The 27,881-nt window shown below is 32.1% G+C and overlaps 1 protein-coding gene across 15 annotated transcripts in view; it reads left to right on the forward strand.

Moving 5' to 3' along the window:
* LOC148629214 (man(5)GlcNAc(2)-PP-dolichol translocation protein RFT1-like) overlaps window positions 1–26,467 on the forward strand; it is a 35,172-nt gene extending 8,705 nt beyond the window's left edge. For 6 of the 15 annotated variants that reach the window (XM_088546190.1, XM_088546173.1, XM_088546151.1 and 3 more), the window contains 14 exons: window positions 1,586–1,696; window positions 2,758–2,843; window positions 3,848–3,964; window positions 4,807–4,996; window positions 5,474–5,575; window positions 6,240–6,368; window positions 9,123–9,201; window positions 9,937–9,987; window positions 11,815–11,945; window positions 13,036–13,180; window positions 23,071–23,176; window positions 25,141–25,269; window positions 25,699–25,819; window positions 26,251–26,467. In XM_088546190.1, coding sequence (XP_088402316.1) covers window positions 1,625–1,696; window positions 2,758–2,843; window positions 3,848–3,964; window positions 4,807–4,996; window positions 5,474–5,575; window positions 6,240–6,368; window positions 9,123–9,201; window positions 9,937–9,987; window positions 11,815–11,945; window positions 13,036–13,180; window positions 23,071–23,176; window positions 25,141–25,269; window positions 25,699–25,819; window positions 26,251–26,409 — 1,617 coding nt within the window. In that variant the 5' untranslated portion in view covers window positions 1,586–1,624 and the 3' untranslated portion in view covers window positions 26,410–26,467. Of the gene's footprint in view, window positions 1–1,541; window positions 1,697–2,757; window positions 2,844–3,847; window positions 3,965–4,806; window positions 4,997–5,473; window positions 5,576–6,239; window positions 6,369–9,122; window positions 9,202–9,936; window positions 9,988–11,814; window positions 11,946–13,035; window positions 13,181–23,070; window positions 23,177–25,140; window positions 25,270–25,698; window positions 25,820–26,250 lie in introns of all 15 variants that reach the window. The other 9 variants (XM_088546166.1, XM_088546158.1, XM_088546197.1 and 6 more) reach the window with 3 other exon arrangements.
* Window positions 26,468–27,881: the final 1,414 nt, after the last annotated feature.

Below are 27,881 nucleotides of genomic sequence, written 5' to 3' on the forward strand. Positions count from 1 at the left end.
GAATAAAGACCATCTCTTGTCTGAACATTTTTCAGTTACTTCAATATATCAGATGAAACCATATTGGGATCCACAAAATACACACGGATGATTTAGGGTTCTTTTATTGATAAGGCAGATTAGAATCTGTTACAAATAAATTAATTGACCCTGTAATACAATAAAATACTTTAAGTACAGAGAAAAGAAAGATAACTCTATTTTTTAAATAATGAACATATTCTGTCAACCTGTACAATATTGTTAGAATAAAATATAGATTATGTTTTCAAGTATTTGTCTGTCTCTAAGACTCAATATATCTTGCGTCTACATGTATGAATTATAATTATTCATGATTGACATAAATCTCATACCAATATAATTTTGTAACTTCTGACATAATAGTATTCTGTACAGATCTCTTATACTCTATTAATTGTATGCAACATGTAAGATTTAAAATAACAGCAAAACATAAGTTTGCCAAACATTGCCACAAATGGTATGTTAACACAAAAAATTATAATAAAAACACAACTTAATGCTTACCTCTCAAATAGATGAAAAGGTCAGGTTAACTGTCTGGTATAATACAGTATGACACATCATACAAAACCTGAAGCAAATATATGTTTCATAACTGATGTGTTCATGGAACAATAATAACATTCATTACAAACACGAAACACTTTGAGTACATCATTAAATAAAAATATTATTTAACATATTAAAATTTAACCATTTAATCAATTATTTATATCCTATTTATTTATAAGAAATCACATTCATTCAAGATTTGTCTCTTTTGAAACTTTTGGTTTAATAGCTCAATTATTAACTATTTTAAATATTTATAATCCTTTATATCATTTAGTCTCTTTAAATGGTTTAAATAGATTTTACTCATTCACTCAGTTTATTTTCATACTGCAAATTCATTCTCAAATTCAAACAAAACATTCAACCTCATACTATCTGCTCTTTAAGACAAAGTTATTTTAGTGGGATAAAGTGCTAGAAATATAGAAACAAACTTCCAATACAAGTTCCAGAAACTCAGCAATACAACTAAACTTCCAAAGTAGATTTATTTTGAAATACTAAGCAGAAACTATAGACTGTTATAAAAATCTCAAGGAAATCAATATGTCTGCCATCCAGCTCAACAAACTCAAAGAGAATAATACTCACATTCCAAAGGAAACCCCAAAGAGAATTTTAAAGTACATGTGACCTGAATAGAGAATAAATAAAAGAGAAAGAGTTCTATAAATAGCTCATCAGCTGATAGGTAAATCCATCAGTCAAAGTAAATGATTATCAATTACACTGATACAAGTAACAGTAACAACATGTATACATTTTAATATAAATGTGAGTAAGTTTTAATAAACGTATAAACCATTCGTTTATTAATCTCAAATCATATATCATATAATGAATAAAATACAATACCAAAATATATAGAAAGAGTAACATTAAATGAATATTATATCCACAGTCAATTCCTGGTTAAATTCCACTCTGCCACACAGATAAAAATTGTTTAAATTTTACAGGTGGATGAGTTGGAGTAAAAATAAAATATAGATACTCATTTCAGTGTAACCCTTGTTTGCAAGGTTTTTTCAAAACTGAGAAGATGGGGAGATACTCAAGATTAGAAATGTTGAAGAAGTCAGCATCATCAGCAACATACAATATGATTTTACAGGTATATTTAGTAGTTAAATGGAGCAAGTTTCTGAAGATGACATTTAGATGACATTGTTACAAGTTACAACTGACCTTTTTGGCTGAATTGTACATTGGGGAAAAATGGGTTATAGTATGGTTGATGTTTGGGGAAATTATTTTCTGAGCAACAACTAATCAGAGCCTCTTGATATTTGGTATCCTGCATCAGGTACACTCCCATACCAAGCCTGTTGGACATCTGCTTCCTGTTTAATGAAATTTGGCCATTTTCTGTCTTCGAGTAATTTTTTAAAAAATATTTTGTATAACCTTGGATGATAGTTGTGGTTTATGATTTATGAAATAATTTATTGATGAAAATTGTAAGTGGATACATTTTACATTCTTTTTAGCGGATAAAATCTGGCAGAACCTTTTAATTTCATGTTTACTTTACAAGCATTTTGCTTAGTTCTAGTTTTATTATTTTTTTAAATAAAAAAACAAGATTTTATCAAATTAAACTTTTAGTAAGACTAATCAAACTTTAAAAAAAGACAGGAGATTCCAGGTGAAAAAGGGTCACTGAAGCATGTTAGAGACACATGTAGCAAATTTAACATTTATTTAGCAAAATTGACAGAAAAGGGCTGGACACTTTTAAAACCCATAAACAAATAGCAGGGTATCCATGTCTTCCAAGTCGGTCTGCAGGGAACACTATCACTGATTATAATGGAAGATTTGAGAGCATGTATAAAATTTCAAATTTTTTATCCAAAATGGCTTGTGTATAAATTCATAATTATTTTTAATGATGAGAGTTAATATAATACTTCTATTTCAGCAAAACAAATCACTTGAAATTATAATTAAAATGCTTTATTTGTGCTTATTTTTTGGAGTAGTAGTATTAAAAAAGAATTCTATGGCAGCCATAATTGCAATTTTTTTGAAAAAGCTGCAACAAATGAATAAACGATTATCTTTATTTCATCAAATTACTAATATGATAATTTTGTCTGACTTTTTTTATTAGTTTGTATGCTTGAGCAATATATAAGATATCCTGAATAAAGTCTCTTATCTATATTTCAGTTGTTCTTGAAGATGACTTCCTTTTTATTGAATATGATTGTTATAAGACATGTATCAAAGGATATGTTAGGTGTTGTCAATATCAGGTAAGGACTGGGATACGAGTCACACAACTTTGAAAGGATTTGGGCCAGTAGTCAATGATATTGGCCTTCAAAGTCTTACTTTCTGTAATTTAACCACTTGTTATAACATTTAAAAGTGTGATTTTACCTGCATCAACTCACATAACTAAAACTATTATTCATTGATACTCTATTTCATAGAAAGTTGCATTTAAAAGTTGATTCTATAACTATGACCAGGCTAAAACTGTAGGAAAACTTCTTACATGTACATGAGTTACAAATATTGTACTGTCCTTGATATGGGAAATTTGACAATGTCAAATGTTATTTTCTGCTATAATAGTTAATAAGAAACATTTAATATTGAAATGTCCTTTTTTATGAACAGACGTATAAAAGTTTAATTTTTGAGTCACATTTTATTTACTCAAAATAAAATGGATTGTACAAAAGTAAATCTTACTTATTCAGTCCTTTCCCATGTACAATGTATAAATATATATCAATATAAAGGGAGAGTGCATGTTTTAACAATATATGAACTGTGTATTACGAGAAAGTATGTACTATCTTGTTATTACAAGATGTATATTATATGTTGGTGAAGGTCAACTGAAAAGAAAATGTATTTTAAGGAAGGGGATTTGTTGGTGACAATAACACAATGAAGCAGCTTCATTTACAAATCAAATGAGAAATCTTTTAGATCCTTTTAAAATATTGATCAAAAATTTTCAACTATACATATGTTTTTCAGTAAATAAGAGGGTCAAAAGTTTTTCTTGTTGTGCGATTGTGTGTTATATGTCTCATATGGTTTATATAAAGTTATACAAAGTACAAAAAAATGGTTTGATTTCCTGGCAGTATGATTTTCATTAATAAATGTTTCCATTATGAAATATCAACAACATATTCTTAAGCTGTAGAAAATTTGCCTATATTTTTTTAAGTAAACAAATACACTAGAGAAATACTCACTTAGAGAACTTGTAAAAAATGAATTAAGATTTTTTTTGTAGATTATTTCTGTTGTACACAAGTGTACTATTTTTATCTACTGAAGCAATTGATAATGCCTGTCTCAGTAAACTGGAGGGAAAGAACTGGACACAAGTCATCAATCTCTCCTGGATTACGTAAGTTTATATTATATTGGTACAGTATTGAAAGGATGACAGGCTTATTAAAGGTGGCTTATCTGTGAGTAGGGGGTACTTATTTTGATGCATCAGTATATAGTATACCTCTCTTCACATATCATTTGATAACTCAAAAGATATTAAAGACTTCCGTAATATTTCGACAGTGAATTGTTTGTCTACATGTAACCATTGCATTGTTGTGTGAAGTCAGCTGTGCAGACTGGAGGCAGAAATCTTACGTATACCTTGCTATCCAAAGATCAAATATGATAGATATACATGACAAGGAATATCACTCAAAGAACACTATCTGATGCAGGGAACTTATTATATTTTGATGTTTATCAGTTAGATCTTTTTTTTTTAATCCATTCTATTTGGAGGGATGATGTCTATTTCCAGTCTGCATAGCTCACTTCATGCAACTATGCAGGAGTCATACAGAATTTTTACAGGTTATAAAAATGGACTGGTATACTTTGCGCTTGAGTGCAGCTCTTTATGTTTCATCTTTCCTGTTCTGTTGATTTACTTCCAAATGCATTATTTTCTACATATCTAATCTTTTTTCTTTATTTTGTTTGATACTGAGTTATTTTCAGTTTCTGAAGCAGTGCTAGAGGCTGACAAGAAATTTTGTGATTTGTTTGGCATATGGAGGAATGGAATTCCAACCTTATCTATTGTAGGAACATTTTTCAGTTAGATAAAAATAGTTAAAGAACTTGATAAATTAGTACTAATTAGGGAAAAAACATTGAACTGTAGTTACCTGACCAATTAAACTTCAGAACTAATATAAATACTTATACATGTAACATTTTATTGTTTTCCAGGGTGCCCCTGTCATGTCTTTTTAGTGTGATATGTTCTCTGATATGGTTATATGTGTTTGAGGTGCCCAATCCTGAAGTAATACCTAACTACCATATTGGTGTGATAAGTTATGCCTTAGCTCCAGTCATTTGTAACTTAGCAAGACCTCATTTCATTATAGCCATGTCATACTTCTTCGTTGGTCTAAGGGTAAGTGTACACATGTACATGATTACTGTTGATAACCCCAGTATATAGAATAATTTATGAAATTCACTGTTCAAAAATTATGAGAAATTACTTATCAGTATTATCTTTGTACACCTATATGAATTGTAGGATGAGTTCCATATATTCCAAAATTCCTCAGCAGATTCATTTTTTGTGCCCCTTTTGATAAATATATCACTCTCTGTCAGTCTGTATGTAATATTCTTACCTTTTAAGATGAGAGATTGTGGTACTGGTGTATCATGGATGGAAGCACTATTAATTAATCATTTATATTCCAAGTGTTTGAGGTTAAAAAAAAGTTTTTTTTTAGGTTTCTTCAGCTAAATGCTGACTTTTTCATTAAGTTGAATATCAATAGATACTATTTCTGACATAATAAATAAGCATTTCTAGAATTTATTGATAAAAATACATGTACATGTATTACCAGTTCATTATTACAATTATTTTCAGGTAGCAACAGTAGCATTATCTGAATTGTTCAAAAGTACAATATCTGTTTCATTAATTATATGGAAGCCAGAATTAGGACTTATTTCTTTTGCCATTGGACAGGTAAGTTTTTTTTTAAATTTGATAATGTGTTAAGTTATAGAAATTACAATGATTGTCAGGACTGTTTTTTTTTTTTTTAATGTGACTGGAAATTGAAAACTTTCAACCAAAAAGGACAACATATGTTGAATATTTGGCTTTACATGTATTTGTAAAGATAAATAGGTGAAAATATTACATTACTTCAGCAACCTGCTTCATTTGTATTTAAAAACTTGCTACTTCCTGGTACTCCTACACATTCTGTAGATTAGAAATAATTTAATTATAATAGAATATTTTTTTCAATTATTACCGTTTGGTAGGGTATTTTGGTGGGATGTAAACTTTGCTGATTATGAGGCAAAAAAGAATACTAAAAAATTTAAAGTTTCTAATTTTGGCAGATACAAAGTGATGCACTATGTATTTATGCTCAGGGTAAGTATTTGGCAGAAAATGATTGTTTTCAGGCAGACCACGAAAATATGCCAAAATTAGCACTCAGCGACAATTACCTGCTATAAAGTAGCCTATGAAAATGGTTTCTAACATGTAATAGTTAGTTTACTTGATACAGTTAGTCATTTGTATTGTTTTTTTTGGGGTTTTATGGGTTGTTTTTTTGCAGATCTGTGGTGAGCTATTGTATATCACAATTTATTATGTTTTTTTTTTATTGTAGATTTGTGGAGAGTTAGTGTATATCACCATTTATTATGTTTTTTTCTTCGTATACTTGTCTGACTGTGAAGATACTAGCTTTGTATTTCAAAGTCTACGAGATTTTTTTCCAAAGAAATTACCTGATAAGGTTGGTATACTGTGAACTGTGAAATTTTCAAGGCAGTTTTGTTTCACTGTAGCCCAAAAATAAAACAGTCATGAATATTTTGATGCTTTTGGCAAGAGAGCTCAGTACAAATGAGACTTACAGTGTATATTATGACTTTAAGCAGATGACAGACACAGAGTGATATGCAAGACATTAACATGGTTCTGTATGAACTAATGAAAAGTAAAATCAAATACTTTATTACCAATATTTTAATTTGTAAATCATAAAAATCACAGCATATGTCAGGATTACCCTCAGTGGGTTAGTTATATTAACGTCATTTTACAGTCCATTACACACATCTGTCGGCTTGGTAAGATTGCCAACAAATCATGCGGTAAATTCAACAATTTATGGTTAATCTTTACTGACAGCTTAAAAGGTACTTATAATTGGAAAACTCAAACTATTGTAATGTTTTCAGTGTGTTTGAATACTTATCAATTTCAAAATAAGTTGAAATGCCGTTTGTATCTGTTTTCACAGAATCTGAGGTGCTTCAATATTTATGACACATATTAAAACTTGATTGTTCTTAACTAACCGAACTACCAATAAAACAAGAAGCCTAAACAACAATCGCATCTACCAAGCAAATCAATTAACCACTTAGCCTTAACCCAAGTTCCTGGAGAAACTAGTCCCTGAACACCTTGTTTCTGAGACACGGTACCAGTATCGTATTGCATATCCCTGAGCGGGTGTACGTCAAAACATGGATGCTATTAAAATATAGTGCATTTTCTTTTTGCCTCTCTACAAACTAATGTTTTGTCAAAAGATATGAACAATGACTTATAAAATAGAGCAAACATCACACTGTAAGATGAAGAACTTTTTTAAAAGAAAATCTAACATAATAACATAAAAATGTTCCACTGAAAGGGTTGGTTTGATGAGTGCACAACGAAAGTGAAAGTAGGGAAAATGGCTATTTATAGTTCAAGACTACTTTTCTGGCCGATCTTCGTGGACTCATCCTATTTTCATTGCAGGAAATTATTTTTTCACATGTCCTTAGAAATGCTACATAAGTGAAATTTTATTGAATCAATTTACATATTTTTTAAAAAATCCTAAAAATATGCACTTCCCTATAGAAGTCTATGGGAAAATTAATATGATACTGAGACCACACCAAGTCTCGGAACAACTTGCTTCCCAGATACTTAGTCTCGGAACACCTAGCTTCCGAGACACCTAGTCTTTGAAACACTATGTTTCAAGCAAGCCCATAGATAGTTACAAACCACCTGTTTGAGGGACTGCGACCATTCCCTACTAGAAAAATTACAGTATTGAACAACCCTGTAATTCGCAATTATCCTGAAAGCTTCTTGAAACTGCTTGCTTGTAAACCACAACCTTCAAAATTATATTGGAACTTCTAGGCTTTAGTAAACCAAACTTACTTCTTGGCTTTAAGTTTCAACTGTATCTACACTTTTGGTTATAATTTCTTTCAAATCTTTCTCTGTTTAAACTAACAAACTGAACCAATTTTTCAAGGAATTGCTGCTTTATATACCAAAAGTGCGTACCTCGCCAAAGACACCCAAAAACTGATAGAGCATCTATAACAACTGCAAGTGTGAAGTGATGATTTCCAGTAATGTTTCTGATTCTAAACCAACAAATGGATATCTTATTATAAATTTTAGCATTTTAACAATCTGCAAATGATTTGTAACAAATAAACTGCATTTTTTTCCAACTATATGTAAAAGTAATCGATGAATTAGAGCTTACTCCTAATTAATGACATACTAGCACCCTAAAGTAAGAAATCACTTACCCAAGATGACCTTTTATTTAACTTGCAATCAATTTCATGTCACTGGCCATTTATGTTTTAAGGGTACTCTTGGATTATGATTGTTTTTACATTTGTGACTGATGGTTGACTGCAAATTCAGAACTGCCCGAAATGAAATTCGTGTAGAAAATCATAAAATTGCATGTTTTACAGTATTTAAGTATTTGATCTGAAATAGTTTACTTTTAAAAATTGGAATAAAAAAAATCAGGCAACTTTGCAATCAAGATAAAGAAAAGTGGAATACATGACAATGAGCAGTAAGCAGAATGCATTATTCATTTAATTACAAATTATATGATAGATTTAGGTAACACTCAACAATAATTTTATGTCAGTTTGTGGAAATATTGTTGCATGTTAGATTGTCAAACTAGCAGATTTAATGATTTTCCGTTCACAAAGAATGAATATTTTCAAATCCTTTCATTAAAGGAGATCCATAAAACTGATGAATGCATTTTAGAATTCTGTCATATGAAAATTGTAACTGTGGTAACATAACAGAAAGATCATGTGTTCATGAGATTATTTAGGGTGCCATCTAAACTTAAAATGGTGAAAAAATAAGTTTTTCATAATATCTGCCAATTAAAAACTACCAGAAAGAGTAATCAAAGGAACCAAGGTTCTAGGGGTAATCAAAAGAATGTAATTCAGGGAGAAAACCCAATCCCATAGGGACTTCATTATTTCCAAATAGGTTAAAAAATGCATTTTACATGTGTAAGTTAAATCATTATTTCAACCAAGTTTCCCCCTTTTTTAGCTAGATTTTGTACTATATTTGCTGACTGAATTAGTCTAACATTTGAAACAGTGTATCTGAAGAGCCAAACTTATTAGGTAGTCCATATTCTTAGTCACTGACTGATCATATTATATATAAGTACATGGTACTTTTATTTTTTCAGCCATTGGTAGATGAGAGACAGTCTGACTTGACAAAATCATTCTTCAAACAAGGCTTACTGAAAATTTTTCTCACTGAAGGTTTGTAAACTATAGTAAAACCTCTCTAAACCGAACCTCTTTTGGAGAATTAGGTCAGTTTGGACAGGTTCAAAATACATTTAAACTGACACAATTGGACTTCCCAACTTGTCTGGTTTAGGCAGGTTTTTGGTTAATTCAGGGTTCAGTTTAGACAGGTTTCATTGTACACCAAGTTTTACAAACAAGAATATATGACTTTCACCTATTACAATACAAAAATACTTATCCATTCTTTTTTTGAAATAAAGAATAAAATACTATTTTATTTATCCATATAAATGCTATTATGTTCAAATAGATAAATCATGGTTGCGGTTTTTATAAGAAGACTTAAAAGTTATTATATATTGAACACTGCATATATGTTGAAATACTGGAACAGGAACTAAATAAATGAACAAGGCGAAGATCGCCATTGACTATGTAAGAAAGGAAGATGACATTTCCTTACCTCAATATACAGTCTGCGTAATACTTGGAAAAATTGACCTTTTCATCTTAAATATTGGATAGTTGATGAGCATGTGTTACCATGAGGTAGAGCTCAGGATAGAACTATTTTATTTTGAACTAAATTTCTTTATGGAAGTATGTATGCCCAAAGACTACCCTGTAGTTAAGACAAAAAGGTTTTTTATTGCCCTGTTAGACAATGCTTTGGAAATGAAATACATAATAATCATTCTGCTGTTTTTACAAATTTATTTTTATGACACATGAAGTATTTTTTAGGTGAAAAGTATGTGATGACAATATTCAGAGTGCTCACACTTGCTGAACAAGGTATTCAATAAATACTTTTATCAATTAACCTGGCTGAAGGCCATTTGAGCTACTGCCATCACTTGGTGCCCGTCTCCATTGTCGTCGTCATCCGTCATCGTTAACAATTTTTCCAAACTCTTTCCTGCTGTAACTACTTGACCAATTAGAACCAAACTTGGTATGAATATTCCTTGGGGTATCCTGCATAGAACTGGTATGGGGATTTTTGATCCATCGAAAAACATGGCCGCCATTACTAAAAATAGAACGTAGGGGTTTGACAGTAGTTATTCACATATATCGCCAAAACCATTCAGTTTAGCTAAATTCTGACATGGGTAGAAGTATTTAGCATGAGGAGATCTATCAGCGGTCAAATTTTCATTTTAATCCATTAAGCCATGTTGCAGTTATTGCCCTTTTTCAACGTTTTTTGCTATTTTGACTTGGTATGAATGTTCTTAGGGGTATCCTGCATAGGACTGTTGTGGGGATTTTTGATTCGTGGAGAAACATGGCCGCTGTTACTAAAAACAGAACGTAGTGGTCAGACAGTAGTTTTTCGTATATATCTCCAAAACCGTTAGGTTAGCAAAATTCTTTCAGAGCTGAAATGACTAGGACTACAAAAGTTTTTAGGCATAAAAATTGTCAGAGGACTCTTTATAAGAGTTATTGCCCTTGAAAGGGGAAAAATGATTTTTTTTTTTTTTTTTTTTAACAGTTTTCAGCCAATATCTTGAAAACTATGATAGATAGAAACAAACTTTCAATTGCTGAAATGATCCTTATGATAAGTCCTACCAAAGTCTTCTTGAGTCAAAATTGTTGGACAACTTGATAAATGTACTGCCCTTGAAAGACAGAATTTAACCAGGTGAATGATTGAGGCTCCTGGGAGCCTCTTGTTACATAAGGCTCCATTTTACTGTTTTTCTATTGGCCAGAAGCAGTACAGGTGATATTCCATTTTCTAACATATTGATTAGCAAAAAGATGTTTCTTTACAATGAAATATCATATTGCACTCTCAAGCTTAATTTATGAATGAAAGTATGTGGCACGAGCCATCACCGTCAATGAAATTGTAATTGTCAAATAGTTTCTAATAAATGAATCAAGGTATAAAAATTGTATAAAATTTGTAAAAATTGTATTGATAAAATTGTATCAGAAGCTTTTCAGAACTCAATTGTTGTTAGCAAAATGGCAGCGCTCAGCATAGACAGTAACTCCGACAGTACTTAGCTAATAAAAGAAGATTAGCCAATATAACTAATTCAGAAGTCACTGAAATTAGTAAGAAAAAGGATGCTGAAAACGCATGAAAATCAACAGACCAAGCACGGAGGCTTTTAACTAAATGTTTACGTGAATTCAAGTCTTTATGAAAAGCTCTAAATCACCCCATGCGAATAAAACTTTTGTATATATACGTACAATTATACTCCTACTTCAATATTATCAAAAATGTACATGTATATTTAACAAAATATTTTACACAAAAACACAAAGATAAATTTTATTCTGATATTACTGAAATAAGACTATTTACACAAAACAGTAAAATAGAGCCTTATGTAATAAAACAATTACTACACTGTAGAAAAAAAATCAATTTCATGAAATGTTTTATTTCAGTGATTGTCTTAGTTTTTGTCACATGCTGATGACAGTCACTTCAGAAGTCGTAATTCCCTGATCCTTAAAATAACCTTTATTGAAATATGATCATAGTATTTTTCCTGGATTTTGTTGATTGGCAATATTATGGGCAATTAATTTTTTTTTTATTTTAGAAAGGATGGTATGTTCTATATTATGATTGATTATTTTTGCTTGCAGGTGTTTATGGTACTGTAAATAACTTAGGAGCCATGGTTCCTAGGTTTGTCTTTGCCCCTATAGAGGAGAGTGGTCGGCTTTTCTTCTCACAACTTCTACACAGAGGAGAAAAACACATTGATCAATCTAAAGTAAGTTCTGAATTTCAATTATTTTGTTGTACTAGGTATCCTGTTGAAGAATTCACTATCTATAAGTATGATAGGTGCTTATTGAAATAAAATTGTCATGATATTATGGCAGTTTGTTTTATCAATGTGTTACCAGAAATATTGGTGTGAGACAGACTCGCAATTATTCATTCTCAGGCATTACCTCAAGTCTATAATGAAAAGAACAAGGAACCTTTTATACAATTTTTCTGGCCATATAGAACTCCATTATTACAAATAGGGAGCAAGAAAAGCATTCTCCATGATTTTGTCATTTTATCTTCATTTTGGAAGGCTAGATATTGTAATATCATACCATAGATGATGTTATATGAACAAATGATATTGAAAACTTGCCATTGCTATTGGTTGTTTGATTGTGTCACATTTTGTGTAAATTGTGATGGGTAGAAAGTGACATTGTGACATTTCTAACATTGTTCTCTTTTAACAACTTGTTACATCGTAAACAAACAATAGCTAGATTTTTACCCAATGACAGATGCCAAATATCAGGTGGTCATATATTCTTTAGGGATCATCGAGAAAAGAGTTTTATAGCTCAAGAATCTTGAATATCACAAGTTATTAACTGAATTTATTTTATTTCAGCATTAACAATATAGAACTTCAATATAACTATTAAGATACAATAAAAATAGTTCAAAATCCTCCCTCCTACATTGAACAATTGAGAACCAAGATGTCGACTTAGGATGAACTTACTATAAACATTTTTTGTGTGACTAGAGTAACTGTAGACAATATTTGGGATGAGTTTTTTTTTATGTTTGGAAGGGTTGGCTGTATTGGAACTTTATATTAAGCTTTCTACTATTCATTTTTGTGTGGTAAAAACATTTAACCCAATGCAGAATTCTTATTTCAAGTCTTGATATCACTTGAAGAATCCTTTTCAAAATGTTATTTAAATAAGATAAATATAAATGTGTGAACTAATTGAGTATGGTTGTTCTGCAAGAGACCAGGTTGTGAATGTTTCATACTTCATTCAATTTTATATTTGCATATATTTCTCAGAAATCATACTTTATGATGCATATTTCAGGAAGAAGCCCAGTTGGCTTACCAGGTTCTGAAGCACCTGTTGAGAGGAATGTTTTTAATAGGCAGTATTATATTGGTGTTTGGTAATAGTTATGCCTACTTACTGCTAGATCTGTATGGAGGAAGTGTTCTCTCTGATGGATCAGGTAAATATATCATTATCCTGCCCTATAATTTATGAGTGTATTAATTCATGTTACTGTTAGTAGTTGTTTTTAAAGAATAATCTTACCGTCGCCCTACCTAGATGTGAAGTATAAGAAATGACCAGACAAGTCATGAAATTCATTCAAGATTTGTCTTAATTTTGGTTCCTTATTGATATATGATAACCTCTTCTGTGAAGTAGTTGGCTCCTGTTGGTCAAGAATTAGAGGGAACAATCGCTGCTTTTTTTTTATCACCGTACTGATAATATATTGTTGCGCCCGGTGAATTTCAGTATCGGACATATTATTGTCAATTATCGGTTTCGTGTAATATTCTCATTCACCGGTATTTTTACATGCAGATATTCGGTCATTTTTGCTATGCTTGGTGCTTGGACAGAAGAATTGTTTTACCTGTTATAAATAATACTTGTAATTATCATTTTATCGTTGTCCCGAACACACTTGACTGTATTATTGTTAATTTATCTCCGTGTTCGAAGCCATTCCTTGTAATGTGTAATTGTGTGTAGTTATTTACTGTTATTTGTCTACTACGTCATGTCCTAGTTACGATGTAAATAAATAGCGTAGGTGTACACCGAGCTGTCATCTGTTCCTTTGATCTTTTGACAGACAGTCGCAGAAGCCAATTAGCTTACCACGCAAATTATGGCCCAAAGTCAAATTAGTTTTAGCCAGAAACTGGTAATTTCTAATTATTTGTAAACTTTTATGCTGCTATTATTTATTATCTGCAGACTGCTCCAGTGTCTGCTGAGGCTTACTTTTCGAGGAATTTACTCCAAGTAAATTTTTGGCAACACGAACTAAAAGTGTTTGGTGCTGCACCAAGTGAATTACTTGGTGCACAAATTGTTACTTTAATCCTTACAGAGTTAAGGGATATTGAGTTTTTATTTATTAACTTGGTCACCTTGTGAAAAGTGTTTGATGCTGCACCAAACTGCAGATTCTGTGATTAGGATTCACTGTATCATTTTATTAATTTATCATATTGCTGTTACCTATGTATGCAGAGTTTAAGATTGTTAATTATATAAATTATTGAACTTCCATCCAATCTTTATTATTATTTCCTACACCAGGGACCCACAAAAATTATAGTCAACTCCCAAAATAGTTGGTGTCAGAAGTGGGATACGCTGTTTTCTTTTTAACCTGGTGTAGTTTGAAAAATAAAATTTTGGAAAATGGATGATTCAATTCAGTCAGATACTATTCAATTTGCTGAAAATGATACAGTGATGAATGAATCACCAGAGAGTAACAGTTCGCCGAGATCTGAAATATCTCATCATTAACAATCACATGCTGAAACTCCCTGCTTGGAAGGAGATATTTTTCATTTATTGAGAACTGAGATAAGAGACACCTTTAAAATTATCACCGAGGAAAATGTTACCAATTTTGCAGTAATGCCGGAAACATTTCAAAATAAATTTTCAAATTTAAAGGATTACATGAAACAGCAGGTATCAAACATATTTCAAGAAACAGTCCTTGCCTTCAAATTTTTTGTCCAGTAGCCCTTTGGGCTAGCAAGTTTGAATTTTTGGTAGCCCGAACTCAAAACTAATAGCCCGAAAAATTCAGAAAAAAAATAAAGAATTTATCAATGAAATATGTATTTTATTGATTCAATAAACAGTCAGTGAAGTCTCTTTAGCAAACTTCTATCATTCTTGAAAGACTATTCTTCATATTCTTTCAAGAATGACGATATGTTGTCCTACAAGTATTTGTGAAAGATTTTATTATATAAATCAATTAGTTTTTATTTAGTTTTACTTTTAATCATCGTTTTTTATAGTAACTCTAACATAAAATAAACGTTGCGGCATATTGCTGTTTTTAATTAACGCCCGGTTTTCAGATATCGTCAGGTTTAACTGGAATGATTTGACACGAAAGGACAAAAGGTCGTGAAAGTAAATAATGACAAAAATAAACAATAGTGACATTGTCGTAACTTTGTAATTATATTTTTGACAGAATGTAAACACAACAACGTTGTAAGTCATTGAAACACTTAAATCTTGCACCTTCATAACTCGAATCTGACTAGCACGGTCGGGCTATGGACATTTAAACTGTACTAGCCCGAGGCTGATTTTACTAACTCTGGGCTTTGGGCTAGTGGCTAATGTCGAGGACTGAAGAAATGAATTGTATTTGTACAAAACATAATGATGATTTGGAGAACAAATTTTATGAGTCTGCTGAAATACAAAATATTACACCAGTTGTAAATCAACCTTCACCAAGACAAAGTACATGCAGTAGTCACACTTCATTAAATCAACCTGCACCAAAACAAAGTACATGCAGTAGTCACACTTCATTAAATCAACCTGCACCAAAACAAAGTACATGCAGTAGTCACACTTCATTAAATCAACCTTCACCAAGACAAAGTACATGCTTCATTAAATCATCAAAATAACAACAATATTAGTAAACATGCTGCCATGCAATCTCAATCAGTTGGTAATAATGGTTCAAGAATAAACATGAAACCTCAACCATATGATGGTAGTGATGATATTGAAGAATATTTAAATCAATTTCAAATTCTATCTGAAATAAATTGCTGGGATTACAATACCAAGTCTCTTTGCTTGGCTGGTAGTTTGAAAGGGATGGCTCGAGCTATTTTAAATGAATTAGATGAATTTCAGAGACGTGATTTTGACAGTCTTATCAATGCATTACATAACCGATTTGGTTCTTTGCATAGATCTGAAATATTTAGGGCTCAGTTGCAGACTAGAATGAGAAAAGAAAATGAATCTCTTTCTGCCCTTTGTCAGGAAATTAAAAAGTTAACTAGGTGTGCTTATCCCGGGGCTCCTTCTTCTGTAACCGATGTTCTTGCTCTTGATCAATTTATTGATGCATTGCAAGAGCCTGACATGAGATTAAGAATAAGGGAAGCTCGGCCAAGAAATACATATGAAGCTGAAATACTAGCAGTCCGGTTAGGAACCTTTAAACAAGCAGACAATCACCAAAGTAAAAGTAATTTTGGGGCTGGTGATGAGAAATCTGTCCTTCCGGTTGGGGCTGAAAAATATACATCTTGTGGAGATGTCAAACCAGAAATACAGTCAAATGCTGGAATTGAGAAAATTATGGATGACATAAGAAAAGAGTTATCCACCTTGGCTTATGAAATTAAACAGACTAAAATTTCTAAGTACAAAATAAGGATTTCTATAGTAATGGAGGGCAAAATCAGCATAAAAATTATCAAAATAGACAGTCTTATCAAAGCATTCAAAGCAGGGGGAATAACTTTAATCAGAGTTATAACCAGAGCTGTAAAAAATTTAATGGACAAAATTTCCATCAGAGACAGGGAAACTCTCAGCAGTCGAATTCATGGGCAAGAGCTCGACAACAACGGAACGGCCCATGGCAGTCCAAATAAGCAGTTGGGGGTCCTCTGATGAAGGTTTTTATATTGATACTCAAGTTTGCGGAAAAGATGTTTCAATGTTAGTAGACATGGGTGCAAGTGTAACAATTTTGAATCAGAAATTTTTTAGTAGCTTAAATCCTTCATCCAGGCCTTCTATTTCTCCTGTAAAAATTAAAATGATAACCGCAACTGGTGAACTATCTCCTTTTGTTGGTCAGATTGATGTTCGTATCAGTTTGGGAGGAAATTTGATAAAACGTAATGTATTAATTGCTGATATTCCAACCAAGGGCATTCTTGGAATGGTTTTTCTCACTAAAACTGGGTGTGAGCAAAAGTTGTATTCGTTATCATGGTCAAGAGTTACCTTGTTTTAAATACAATTCATGTTGCAAAATTTGTATTCACGAAAAAGTAGTTTTGCCTCCATCAAGTGAAACTATAGTTTCTGGTAAAGCAGTTGACCCTTTAGTTAAAGGAAAAACGGTCCTTGTAGAACCAGTTGATGAATTTATAACAAAACATGGATTGCTTATAGCAAGAGCTGAAGTTCAACTAAATTCTGGTCTAATACCAATGAAAATTTTAAATGTCACTGACCAAGAACATGTCTTGCAGAAAAACACATTAGCTGCCATTTTGGAACCTATTGATACTAAAACAGTTCAGGAATATCAAACAGTAAATGCAGTTAATTGTGCTCAAAATTCTATGAATATTTTGCCAGAACATGTTCAAACTGTATTTGATAAAAATAATAAGGAGTTGTCAGAGGATGAAAAATTACAGTTTAAAAATATTTTAGTCAAATATCAGAATTCTTTTTCAAAATCAGCTACTGATATTGGTTGTTCAGAATTGATTGAACATACTATAAATACGGGACAAACTCCTCCAATACGACAACAGCCTCGACGGGTGCCTTTAGCTAAAATTCAAGAAACAGATTGAAATTGAGGAAATGGCAGCTCAAAATATTATAGAGCCTAGCATTAGTTCTTGGTGCTCACCAGTTGTAATTTTACGCAAAAAGGATTGGTCTGTCCGTTTTGCTATTGATTATGGGATGTTGAATCACTATACAGTTAAAGATTCACACCCTTTACCTCGGATAGATGATACTTTAGATGCTTTATCTGGCTCGAAATTATATTCAACAATGGATCTTAAAAGTGGTTACCACCAGGTAGCTATTGCACCAGAAGATAGACCAAAAACAGCTTTCTCTTACCCTGGTAGCGGTTTGTGGCAATTCACAGTTTTAGCTTTTGGGTTATGTAATGCCCCTGTAGTCTTTGAAAGATTAATGCTGAAGATTTTAAGTGGGCTCACTTGGAAAATCTGCTTAGTATATTTGGATGACATAATTGTTTTCTCCAAAACTTTTGATGAGCATCTTAAGAACTTAACAGAGGTCCTTGATCGATTAAAAGGGGCAAATTTAAAATTAAATCCTAAGAAATGCCATTTCCTTCAAAAATATGTTACCTTTCTGGGTCATGTTGTTAGTGAAAATGGGGTAGCTACAGACCCGGAAAAGACAAAAGCTGTTTCAGAGTGGCCGGTTCCTAAGAATATTAGAAATCAGATAATTTTTAGGCCTTTGCTCTTATTATCGCAAATATATTTTTCATTTTGCAGATATTGCAAGAGAGTTGCACAAATTAACAGAGAAAAACCCAACCGTTTGTATGGTCTGATAAATGTTAAATAGCATTTGATACTCTAAAGCAGCGATTAATAAATGCACCCATTTTAGCATACCCTAAAAATGAGGGTTTATTCATAATTGATACAGATGCAAGCAGTACATATCAAGGATCTGCACTCTCCCAAATTCAAGAGGGGGAAGAAAAAGTTATTGCTTATTTTAGCAAATCATTTAGCGGAGTAGAAAGAAAATATTGTGTTACTGGCAGAGAATTTTTGGCAGTGGTAACGTTTATAAAACACTTTCATCATTATTTATATGGTCGACACTTTATTGTTCATAGTGATCATGGTGCTTTACGCTGGTTATTAAATTTTAAAAATCCAGAAGGTCAAATAGCTTGCTGGTTTGAAATATTATCAGCGTATGACTGAAATTGAGCACCGAGCAGGTCGCTCTCACTCTAATGCTGACGCTTTATCACGACGTCCCTGCAATGACAGTTGTAGTCATTGTAATCGTTTTGAACAAAAATGTGAAAACCAACACTGTTAAACAGCTGATGTCAATATTTTTAAAGAGATTAAGGGGAATAACTCAGAAAAATTATCAAAAAGTTTCTCAAAAGAAGAAATAGTTGCTGTTAAGATAATTATCCAATCTGGAAAGATTTTGGGGGAATCTTCTTCTTTTTGAGTAATCAGGAATCTTTAGATTTGCAAAGCTTTCCTGCAACTTATGAAGATGATCATGATTTAATGAAAAGTCAAACGAATGATTTTGAAATCAGTTTATTGTTATTATGGCTGGAGAAGGGAGAAAAAACCCCTTGGGAAATTGTATCTCCTTGTAGTGCTGCCATAAAATATTATTGACTTGCTGGGATTCTTTGTGTATAAAGCAAGGGATTTTATATTATAGATGGGAGACCATCAATGGATGTGGAAGGAAGTTTTTAATTGTTTTGCCCAGCAATTTGAGAAATTTGGTTTGAACACTTTTACATAATAGCATTACTTGGGGACATTTAGGGGTTAAGAAAACCTTATCTAAAGTTAGGGAAAGATATTCTTAGTATAAACATCGAGATGATGTTGAAAATTGGTGTAGGCAATGTGATATATGTGCTTCGAAGAAACCTCCAATTAAGAAGCTGAAAGTATCTCTACAGCAATATAATGTTGGGGCTCCCCTTGAACGAATTGCAGTTGATATTTTTGTGTCCCGTCCCAAGATCAAATAAAGGGAATAAATATTTGCTGGTTGTGGGTGATTGTTTTTCAAAATGGGCTGATGCAATTCCCATTAGGGATCAAGAAGCAAAAACAGTTGCAAATAAACTAGTTGAGAGGATCATAACTATATTAGGAGTCCCAATGGAGATTCATTCTGATCAGGGAACAAAGTTTGAATCCCAAGTCTTTAAAGAAATGTGTAAACTTTTAGGTTTGCATAAAACCAGAACCACGGGACTAAGACCTCAAAGTGATGGCATGGTTGAAAAAGCAAATTCTACAATTTTAAATATGTTGGCAAGTTTTGTTGCTGAGAACCAAAAGGATTGGGATGATATATTTATCTATTAATGATGGTGTATAGAGCTTCTGCTCATGAGACCACCAAAGTCTCCCCTTATGAAATGATGTTTGGTCGCAATATGAATTTACCTATTGGTTTGATTATAGCACACTCTGAAAATAATTATATGTATCAGGAATTACATAGTGAATATGCTTATGAGCTTTCTCAGAAAATAGAGAAAATTCATAAATTTGCCAGAGAACATATAATGCTTTCAAGCAATAATATGAAGCGTTTATATGACCGGATTATGAATTTTAAAAGATATAATGCCGGAGAATCTGTTTGGCTGTACAGTCCAGCTCGAACAAGAGGGTTGAATCCTAAATTGCAGAGAACGTGGCAAGGACCTTTTGAAGTCTTGGAGAGAATAAATGATGTTATTTATAAAATAAGAAAAGGCCCCAGGTCGATAATTAAAATTGTTCATCATGATCGATTAAAATCATATGTTAGTGAACCATCCAGGGTTGGAATATAGAGTTAGCAGTATTTATAAAATAAAAAAAAAATATTACTATGCATTGAGATTGCATAGCAGCATTAACCGGGTTAAAAAATAATAATAACAATAACAATAAATCATGCCTAAATTATATGGTTTGATAATTGTTCTTGTAGGTAACTTTATATAGGTGTGGGTTATGTCTCAACCATGACTTTGACAGACCATTTAAGGTGGAGCGACACATGAATGAGCAGCACTCTAATTTTGGGATACATATATCCAGAATGTAGCAGGCTTTTCCTAAGAAAAAACTCTCAACACAAAAAGGACACTCATCATAAAACCAGCCTCCCAAGTTAGGCATGACTATTTATGCACCGATCCTAACCCTTCCTCCAGTGCCAATGTCTCCAATTAAATCTACAACTTTTGCTCCTGATTCCCCAATTACCATAATATCACCAATGTGTAATCAATCTGAATGTACAACTTCCATTGCCACACTACTTCACAGCTCTAGCTCAACACTCAAAGACCAGTCTCCTATTAAAACTAACAGCCCAATACCAGATAATACAGATGCAATTTCTCTATATGCTCCAGAATACATAGATTCTACCAGCACCAAGGAGGTAGACTACATTCCTACACCAAAATATATGTTGAAGTTGTAAATTATGGCTGATTGCCAAAAATCTAGAATCATTTTAAATATTGGTGGATCCAGGTTTGAAACCTGTGCAGAGACTCTTATGAAGGATCCCTGCTCAATTCTATCAAACATGGTACTGCCAGAATCACCATTCAAGCCATACAACATGGACAATATTTACACCTATTTCATAGACCACATTTTCAACCACCTTCGTAGGAACTATGACAGTGATATTTCTACACTACCTACAAGTATTCCAGCCCTTAGAGAACTCCAGAAAGAATGCAGTTTCTACAACTTGACCAACCTACACAATCTAGTGGAGACCAGAATTTCAGACATTTTGTCTCGATGATATTGTGAATTATTATACTTTCTATTTACAATAAGCATTGGTTGTTGTTCCCACTTCCCATGATATTGTAAAGAAGTATCCCCGTGTATCCCTTGGGTGGGTGTTTTTCATATTTTATTGTTAATATTGTAGGTTCAAGCTTTAACCTTAGAATGTTTGAGCTTTGAAAGTACCTTGGTAACTGATTATTCTTTACTGTTATCGATTCCAATAGTGTTGCAGATGTTTGCTGATATGAAACATGTATTCACACATGTATTTATGCTGAATCAGTTGGCTATTGTGAATTGAATGAAGGCTGAAGTGTTATGTTTTCTTCGTTTTTTCTTGTGTGTGATGTTGTTGGGTGCACCAGGATTATTGCTTGTAGTGTATTTGCTTTTATACTAATAGGTACATGATATATATGTATATTTCTGGTGCCAAGGACTTTGTACACTAGGAATGAAAGAGACATTTCTAATTAGTGATATCAGTATTGATGAAAAACATTGTTTAAAATATGTACAATGTACGTGTCATTGGTAACGTATGAAGATTTTACTTGGTGCATCTGATTGCATTGCAAAATTTTCAGTTGTTGTTTTTATTTTGGAAAATAGAAGTGTTTTGGTAAATGATGGTATGATAATGTATTGATTTTGTTTGTATTGTTATATATTTTGGAATTGTAAACTTTATATCAGGGCCCATTACTAAATATTAGTATGAGAATCTGTTGTCAAATAATAGAATACCTGCATAGATTTGAGGACAAATCCTTGTTTTCATAAGGGAGGGGGTAGTGTTATGCCCAGTGAATTTCAGTATCGGACATATTATTGTCAATTATTGGTTTCGTGTAAAATTCTCATTCACGGCTATTTTTACATGCAGATATTCGGTCATTTTTGCTATGCTTGATGCTTGGACTGAAGAATTGTTTTGCATGTTATAAATAATATTTGTAATTATCATTTTATCGTTGTCCCGAACACACTTGACTGTATTATTGTTAATTTATCTCCGTGTTCGGAGTTGCACATCGAATTTGGTGCCATTCCTTGTAATGTGTAATTGTGTGTAGTCATTTACTGTTGTTTGTGTACTAAGTCATGTCCTAGTTATGATGTTAATAAATAGCGTAGGTGTGCACCAAGCTGTCATCTGTTCCTTTGATCTTTTGACAGACATTCGCAGAAGCCAATTAGCTTACTACAAAAATTATGGCCCAAAGTCAAATTAGTTTTGGCCAGAAACTGGTAATTTCTAATTATTTGTAAACTTTTATGCTGCTATTATTTATTATCTGCAGACTGCTTCAACATCTGCTGGGGCTTACTTTTCGAGGAAATTGCTCAAGTAAACTTTTGGCAACAGCAACTAAAAGTGTTTGGTGCTGCACCAAGTAAATTACTTGGTGCACAAATTATTACTTTAATCCTTACAGAGTTAAGGGATATTGAGTTTTTATTTATTAACTTGGTCACCTTGTGAAAAGTGTTTGATGCTGCACCAAACTGCTCCAAGTGCAGTTTGCTCCATATATATGTGAGTCAAAGATTTCTGTGATTAGGATTCACTGTATCATTTTATTAATTGATGGTATTGCTGTTACCTATGTATGCAGAGTTTAAGATTGCTAATTATATAAATGATTGAACTTCCATCCAATCTTTATTATTATTTCCTACACCAGGGACTCACAAAAACTATAGTCAACTCCCAAAATAGTTGGGGCATCACAATATATATTTTTTTTATTTATTTCAGGACCTCACATATTGAAGTGTTTTTGTGTGTATGTGTTAGTTTTAGCTGTTAATGGTATTATGGAGTGTTTCCATTTTGCTTTAATGGATACAGAAGAAACTGATAGGTATTTATCTTTAATGAATATCAAAATAGGAGATGTGGTATGGTTGGCAATGAGAAATGTCATCACACAAAAACCAAGCAATGAACAAGTTAATTTCTGCAGGTTACCACACAGTCTTCCCTACCGGTACACCTGGTTCATGCTCCCAGTTTTTAGTGGAGTCGCTCATTTGCTTTTGTTACTTTGTATGTATGATTTTAGTTACTTTATGTTCTTTGTTGTGCATGTCTGTTTTCCATGTCTGGTCTCTTGATTACTCTTCATTGATTGGCAAAACCATACCATAAAGCAAGATGTAAACTGTGAATGACATTCACAAAGGAATTTGAAAATTTTGTACCCCTGCTCAAAGAGTAAGTACTATATTAAAATCATCTTGTCTACCCATCTGTCCATCCAAATTTTGTCCAAATTATCTTGGCTACCAATGGATGGATTGATTTCAAATTTATTATGTGGCTTCAAATAGATGGGGCATTTGTTGTAAGCTTTCCAATATCGAATTCCTGTACGAGTAGGGGTTTGCCTAGTTTGACAATCCATGCAATTCATGTTTAACAACAAAGGAAAATTGCAACATACTTTTGTTTAAGACTAACATAGAACACATGTAGAGGACTGAAGAAAAACTAGTGCAATACTTGCATATAGATATGTTTTCCATATGGTTCCTTAAATGAAAGGCATATAATATTATTTGATTTGTAAACAAATAAAAAACATTTTAATGTGTTTTTATAAAGTCATTTTTCAATACTGGTCCTAAACAAGTATTGCATAGATTTTGATAAGCTATAGGAGCATTTAGATCTTATTGCATAATCGAGTGATCTTCGAGTAATTACTGTTTAATGTAAAGCCATGTTTTTAGAAAAAATACTCAGATATTGGTAAAGTAGGAGGAATTACTTTACATCATGTACATAATGACAAATATTTTACTGAGGAAACAAATTCTATGGATACTACCATGTATGATTTTATAATAAATTCACAGTGTGCTGAACCCAACTCTTGAGGTCAAGGTTAAATTCCTGTCTGAAAAATTTGCTTCATGATGATAATCATTATTGAGTTTATTCAGGAAAATCATTGCTGTATACATGTAAAAATAACTTGTATTGCATGTATATAAAACTGAATATTCTGGAAAAATCATAACTATATACCACTGAATAAAATATGACAACATATATCTTAAATACTTGTTACATTGATTCAAGTTTGATTCAGGTTCTCTTATTTCATTGTGCTGAGTAATCATGTTCAAAGCTTACTGCAGACTTCTTATCAGAAGAATAAAATTCAGTTAAATTATAATTAACATATTTACTTTATATCAATATGAAAAGTTGAAGTGATATCAATCAAATCAATAAAAACTATTATTACATCCATGAATTTTATGAGTATGAAAATATGAATTTTTATAATTTACACCCATACTCAACAAGTGGATTGTATAATGGAATCCCATTGTCTGTCAGTCCATTTGTCCATCCTAAATTTTGTTGACATTAGCTCTGTGCAAAATGGATTGATTGATTTAAAATTTGGCGAGTTGCTTTATTTTATTTAATTTCAGAAGTAACATGATTTCTGATTGGATAAATAATTTCGTCTGTAATCTCATAGATCAAATTTTGTAATGACTGTGACATCATCAAACTTTTTATACTTGTTGAATTTTGATACTTAAATTCAATTATAAGGGAATGATTATTGTATTTTTTAGATCTATTTGAAATAACCTCAATGCCCATGTGCACACTTAAAAATAATATGCTATGCAGGTTATTTAGTGTGCATGACATGATTGAGGTTGTTTCTTCATAGACCCAAAAAATATGACAGCCATTCCTTAATTAGATAGGGTATACTTTGTATGTAATTTTGGATAATGTCCTATATCATCTTCCTGTAGGAGTTGGGGTATAGAAACTTGATGTTGACTTGTTTTGTAGCTATAACAGTAAAATGTTATTGTTCTCTCTGATATCACTGGGATGTTCTCTGCTATTACCTCAATACTTTGGTGGAGCAGGATTTATATTAGCTAACTGTGCTGTCATGTTAGCTAGGATATTCTTCAGGTAATTAACAAATTAAAAATTCATAACTATAAAACTTACATTGCAGGTCATGAATGTTTTCAGTGTAGCTTTTATTCGGTTTTCTCTCATAAAATCATGCTATTTAAAGATCAATTTGAAAAAAAACCTTGCCTCTTATATTCAGATCTGTCTATTCAGCCAGTAAGCTTAGTACTGCTATACAGTAAGTGTTCAAACATTAAAATCTTGTGGATAATATATAGTTCAACATCAATTTTAGTGTACATAATACATATACCACTCTGTAGATAATATGATATTTTTTACTTCAAAAGTTTGGAATGAGGGAATTTCTTTTCGGTTTACTATCTTTGAGTTTATCAGAAAACTTATATAGTCCTAAAAAATTGACTTGTAACATAGCACTATGACTAATGTAACCTTTCTATATTGTTCTTTTACTTTCAGTTTATTGTTCATCAACCAGTACTACAAAGGAACACAATTGTCTCCCCTTAGATCTTTAATTCCATCAGTCCCACTCACAGTAACTTTTATAATATCATTTATCATTATGAAGTTTTCAGAGGTAAGTTTAAGTAATATACGAAAGTGAAGTACAAAAACTGCTGTCTATAAATATTACATTTATTACAAAAGTTTTAAATTCAGGTTCAATTACAATAGTAAAAAGAAATACAATTATCAGGGATGTAGATTTGTGGATTTCCACATATACAAATCAAATCTGTATTTTGCATATTATGGATTCCATGTTGTTCTTTGTACCTCATCCTTGAAAACTCTCATATGAATAATGGATTTCAGGCCTTGTCTTTAGCAGATATAAGGATATTAGAAAATGGTATAGTATTTAATGTCAGTTGTTGCAAGGGATCAAAGAACTCATTTTAGAAACGGCCTACTTAATGATAAACAGAAATTTAGCTAAGAAGCAATTGACATTTCTATTTTTATCAATGTCAGTGAATTTAATTAAAATGATTTCCACTTTTTCAGTACACATTCTGTTGTGACTTAGGATTCAAGTATCGTCTCGTACATATAGGAGTTGGCTGTGGATGTTTATTAGGTGTTACATTAGTTATATATGTAACTGAAAAGGAACTACAGAATTTCATCCTAAAAAATTACCGCAAACAATCAAAGACTGAATAATCTTATGTATTTATCAAATGTGTAATTTTAAAAATAAATGTGTTATGTGGTGGTATTATATTCTTCAGTTTGCTTATACTTTGTTTATCTTTGGTTAGCTACTACACATAATGATATTATGTTTGGTATGCTGTTTTGGTGTGATGAGGGACACATCCATTCCAAGCCTCTTAATATACCCCTGCAAATGAGGTTATGGGGGTATATAGGTTTCACCCTGTCTGTCCGTCTGTCTGTCTGTTTGAACTATTTTCTTAGCATTGTTATGGAACTTTATGGTATGTTATATAACATACTGTCAGGAATTTATGTTTGAACTAAAATTGTTGAAATGAAGACTGTTGAACTTGGGCATTTCTCAGCAAAACTTGGTTTGATGTGTTGTCCCCAAGTCCTCCTTAATTACCTGCAGGATTGTAATGAAACTTGATGTAGTGTTAGATAATCGTACTGGGATGTGCATATTGTTAGGAATTTATGTTTCTGTGAAAATTGTAGAAATGATGACTGTTCAACTTAGGTGTTTTCCAGCAGAACTTGGTCTTCTGTGCTATCCGCAACTCCTCAACAACTTTCTGGATTGTATTGGAACTCAATTGAGTGAAAAAGTACCATTTGGAGATGTGCATAATGTTAGGAATTTATGTTAAAAAGTAAATTTGCAGTCATATTCTGTTACTTTGTTATCCACAAAAAAATAGTACTGATTTCTTTCAGTTTGGAGTTTCGTGTTTAGGAAATGGCATCGAAATTGTGGGTCAAAAGGGCTTAGACTATCCCCCATAAAAAATTGCGTCCAATAGTAATCATGTGTCCACATTGGTCCCCAAATGTACAGGGTTCAAAAGGCTGCAGGGGGTATTAATCCTGTTAGGGGCATTGTCTAGTTTTCAGTTTATTAGACAGTAATTTAGACCCCACCTTTCTGTTAAGCATGTCAAATATGAAATTATTCGGCACAAATTTGTCAGCCTTTAGTTTTCAGAAGGACATTATTGTATATGCAGTTTTTTACATGATGAATTGTTCTTGTCAAATATTAAAATCTTCTAGACTAAAGTTCCTGTTAGATAATAATAATTAGATTTTCAGCAAGTGGGGATATGAAGCACTATTCATTGTAATTTCATGAAGTTCAGAAACTTGTGTTTTGAAAGTCTTGTCAGGGACTTTAAATTATATACACTCCCTGGTCTTGTTAGGTATGGTTAAATCTTTAGTTGAAAATTTAGTTTTAAAAAGAAATAGTCTGTAGATAAAAATCTCAGCATTTTGAATATGATACAAATCATGAAAGAAAGTATTATGTATAGATAACATACTTGGAAGTACAACACTGCACGTAGTTATTCCTAAACTTCTCAAGAAACCATACAAACAATGCTACAAAGCTGGATCTGCAAAATGTACCGCCAAATCTCCTAAACTTTTGACTTCTATACTCACAGCTGTCAAAGAGGGTTTCCAGTCCT

This window comes from Perna viridis, chromosome 1 (assembly GCF_037379345.1).
Source record: "Perna viridis isolate PV_CMFRI_1.1 ecotype Kerala chromosome 1, ASM3737934v1, whole genome shotgun sequence".
Lineage (NCBI taxonomy): Eukaryota > Metazoa > Mollusca > Bivalvia > Mytilida > Mytilidae > Perna > Perna viridis.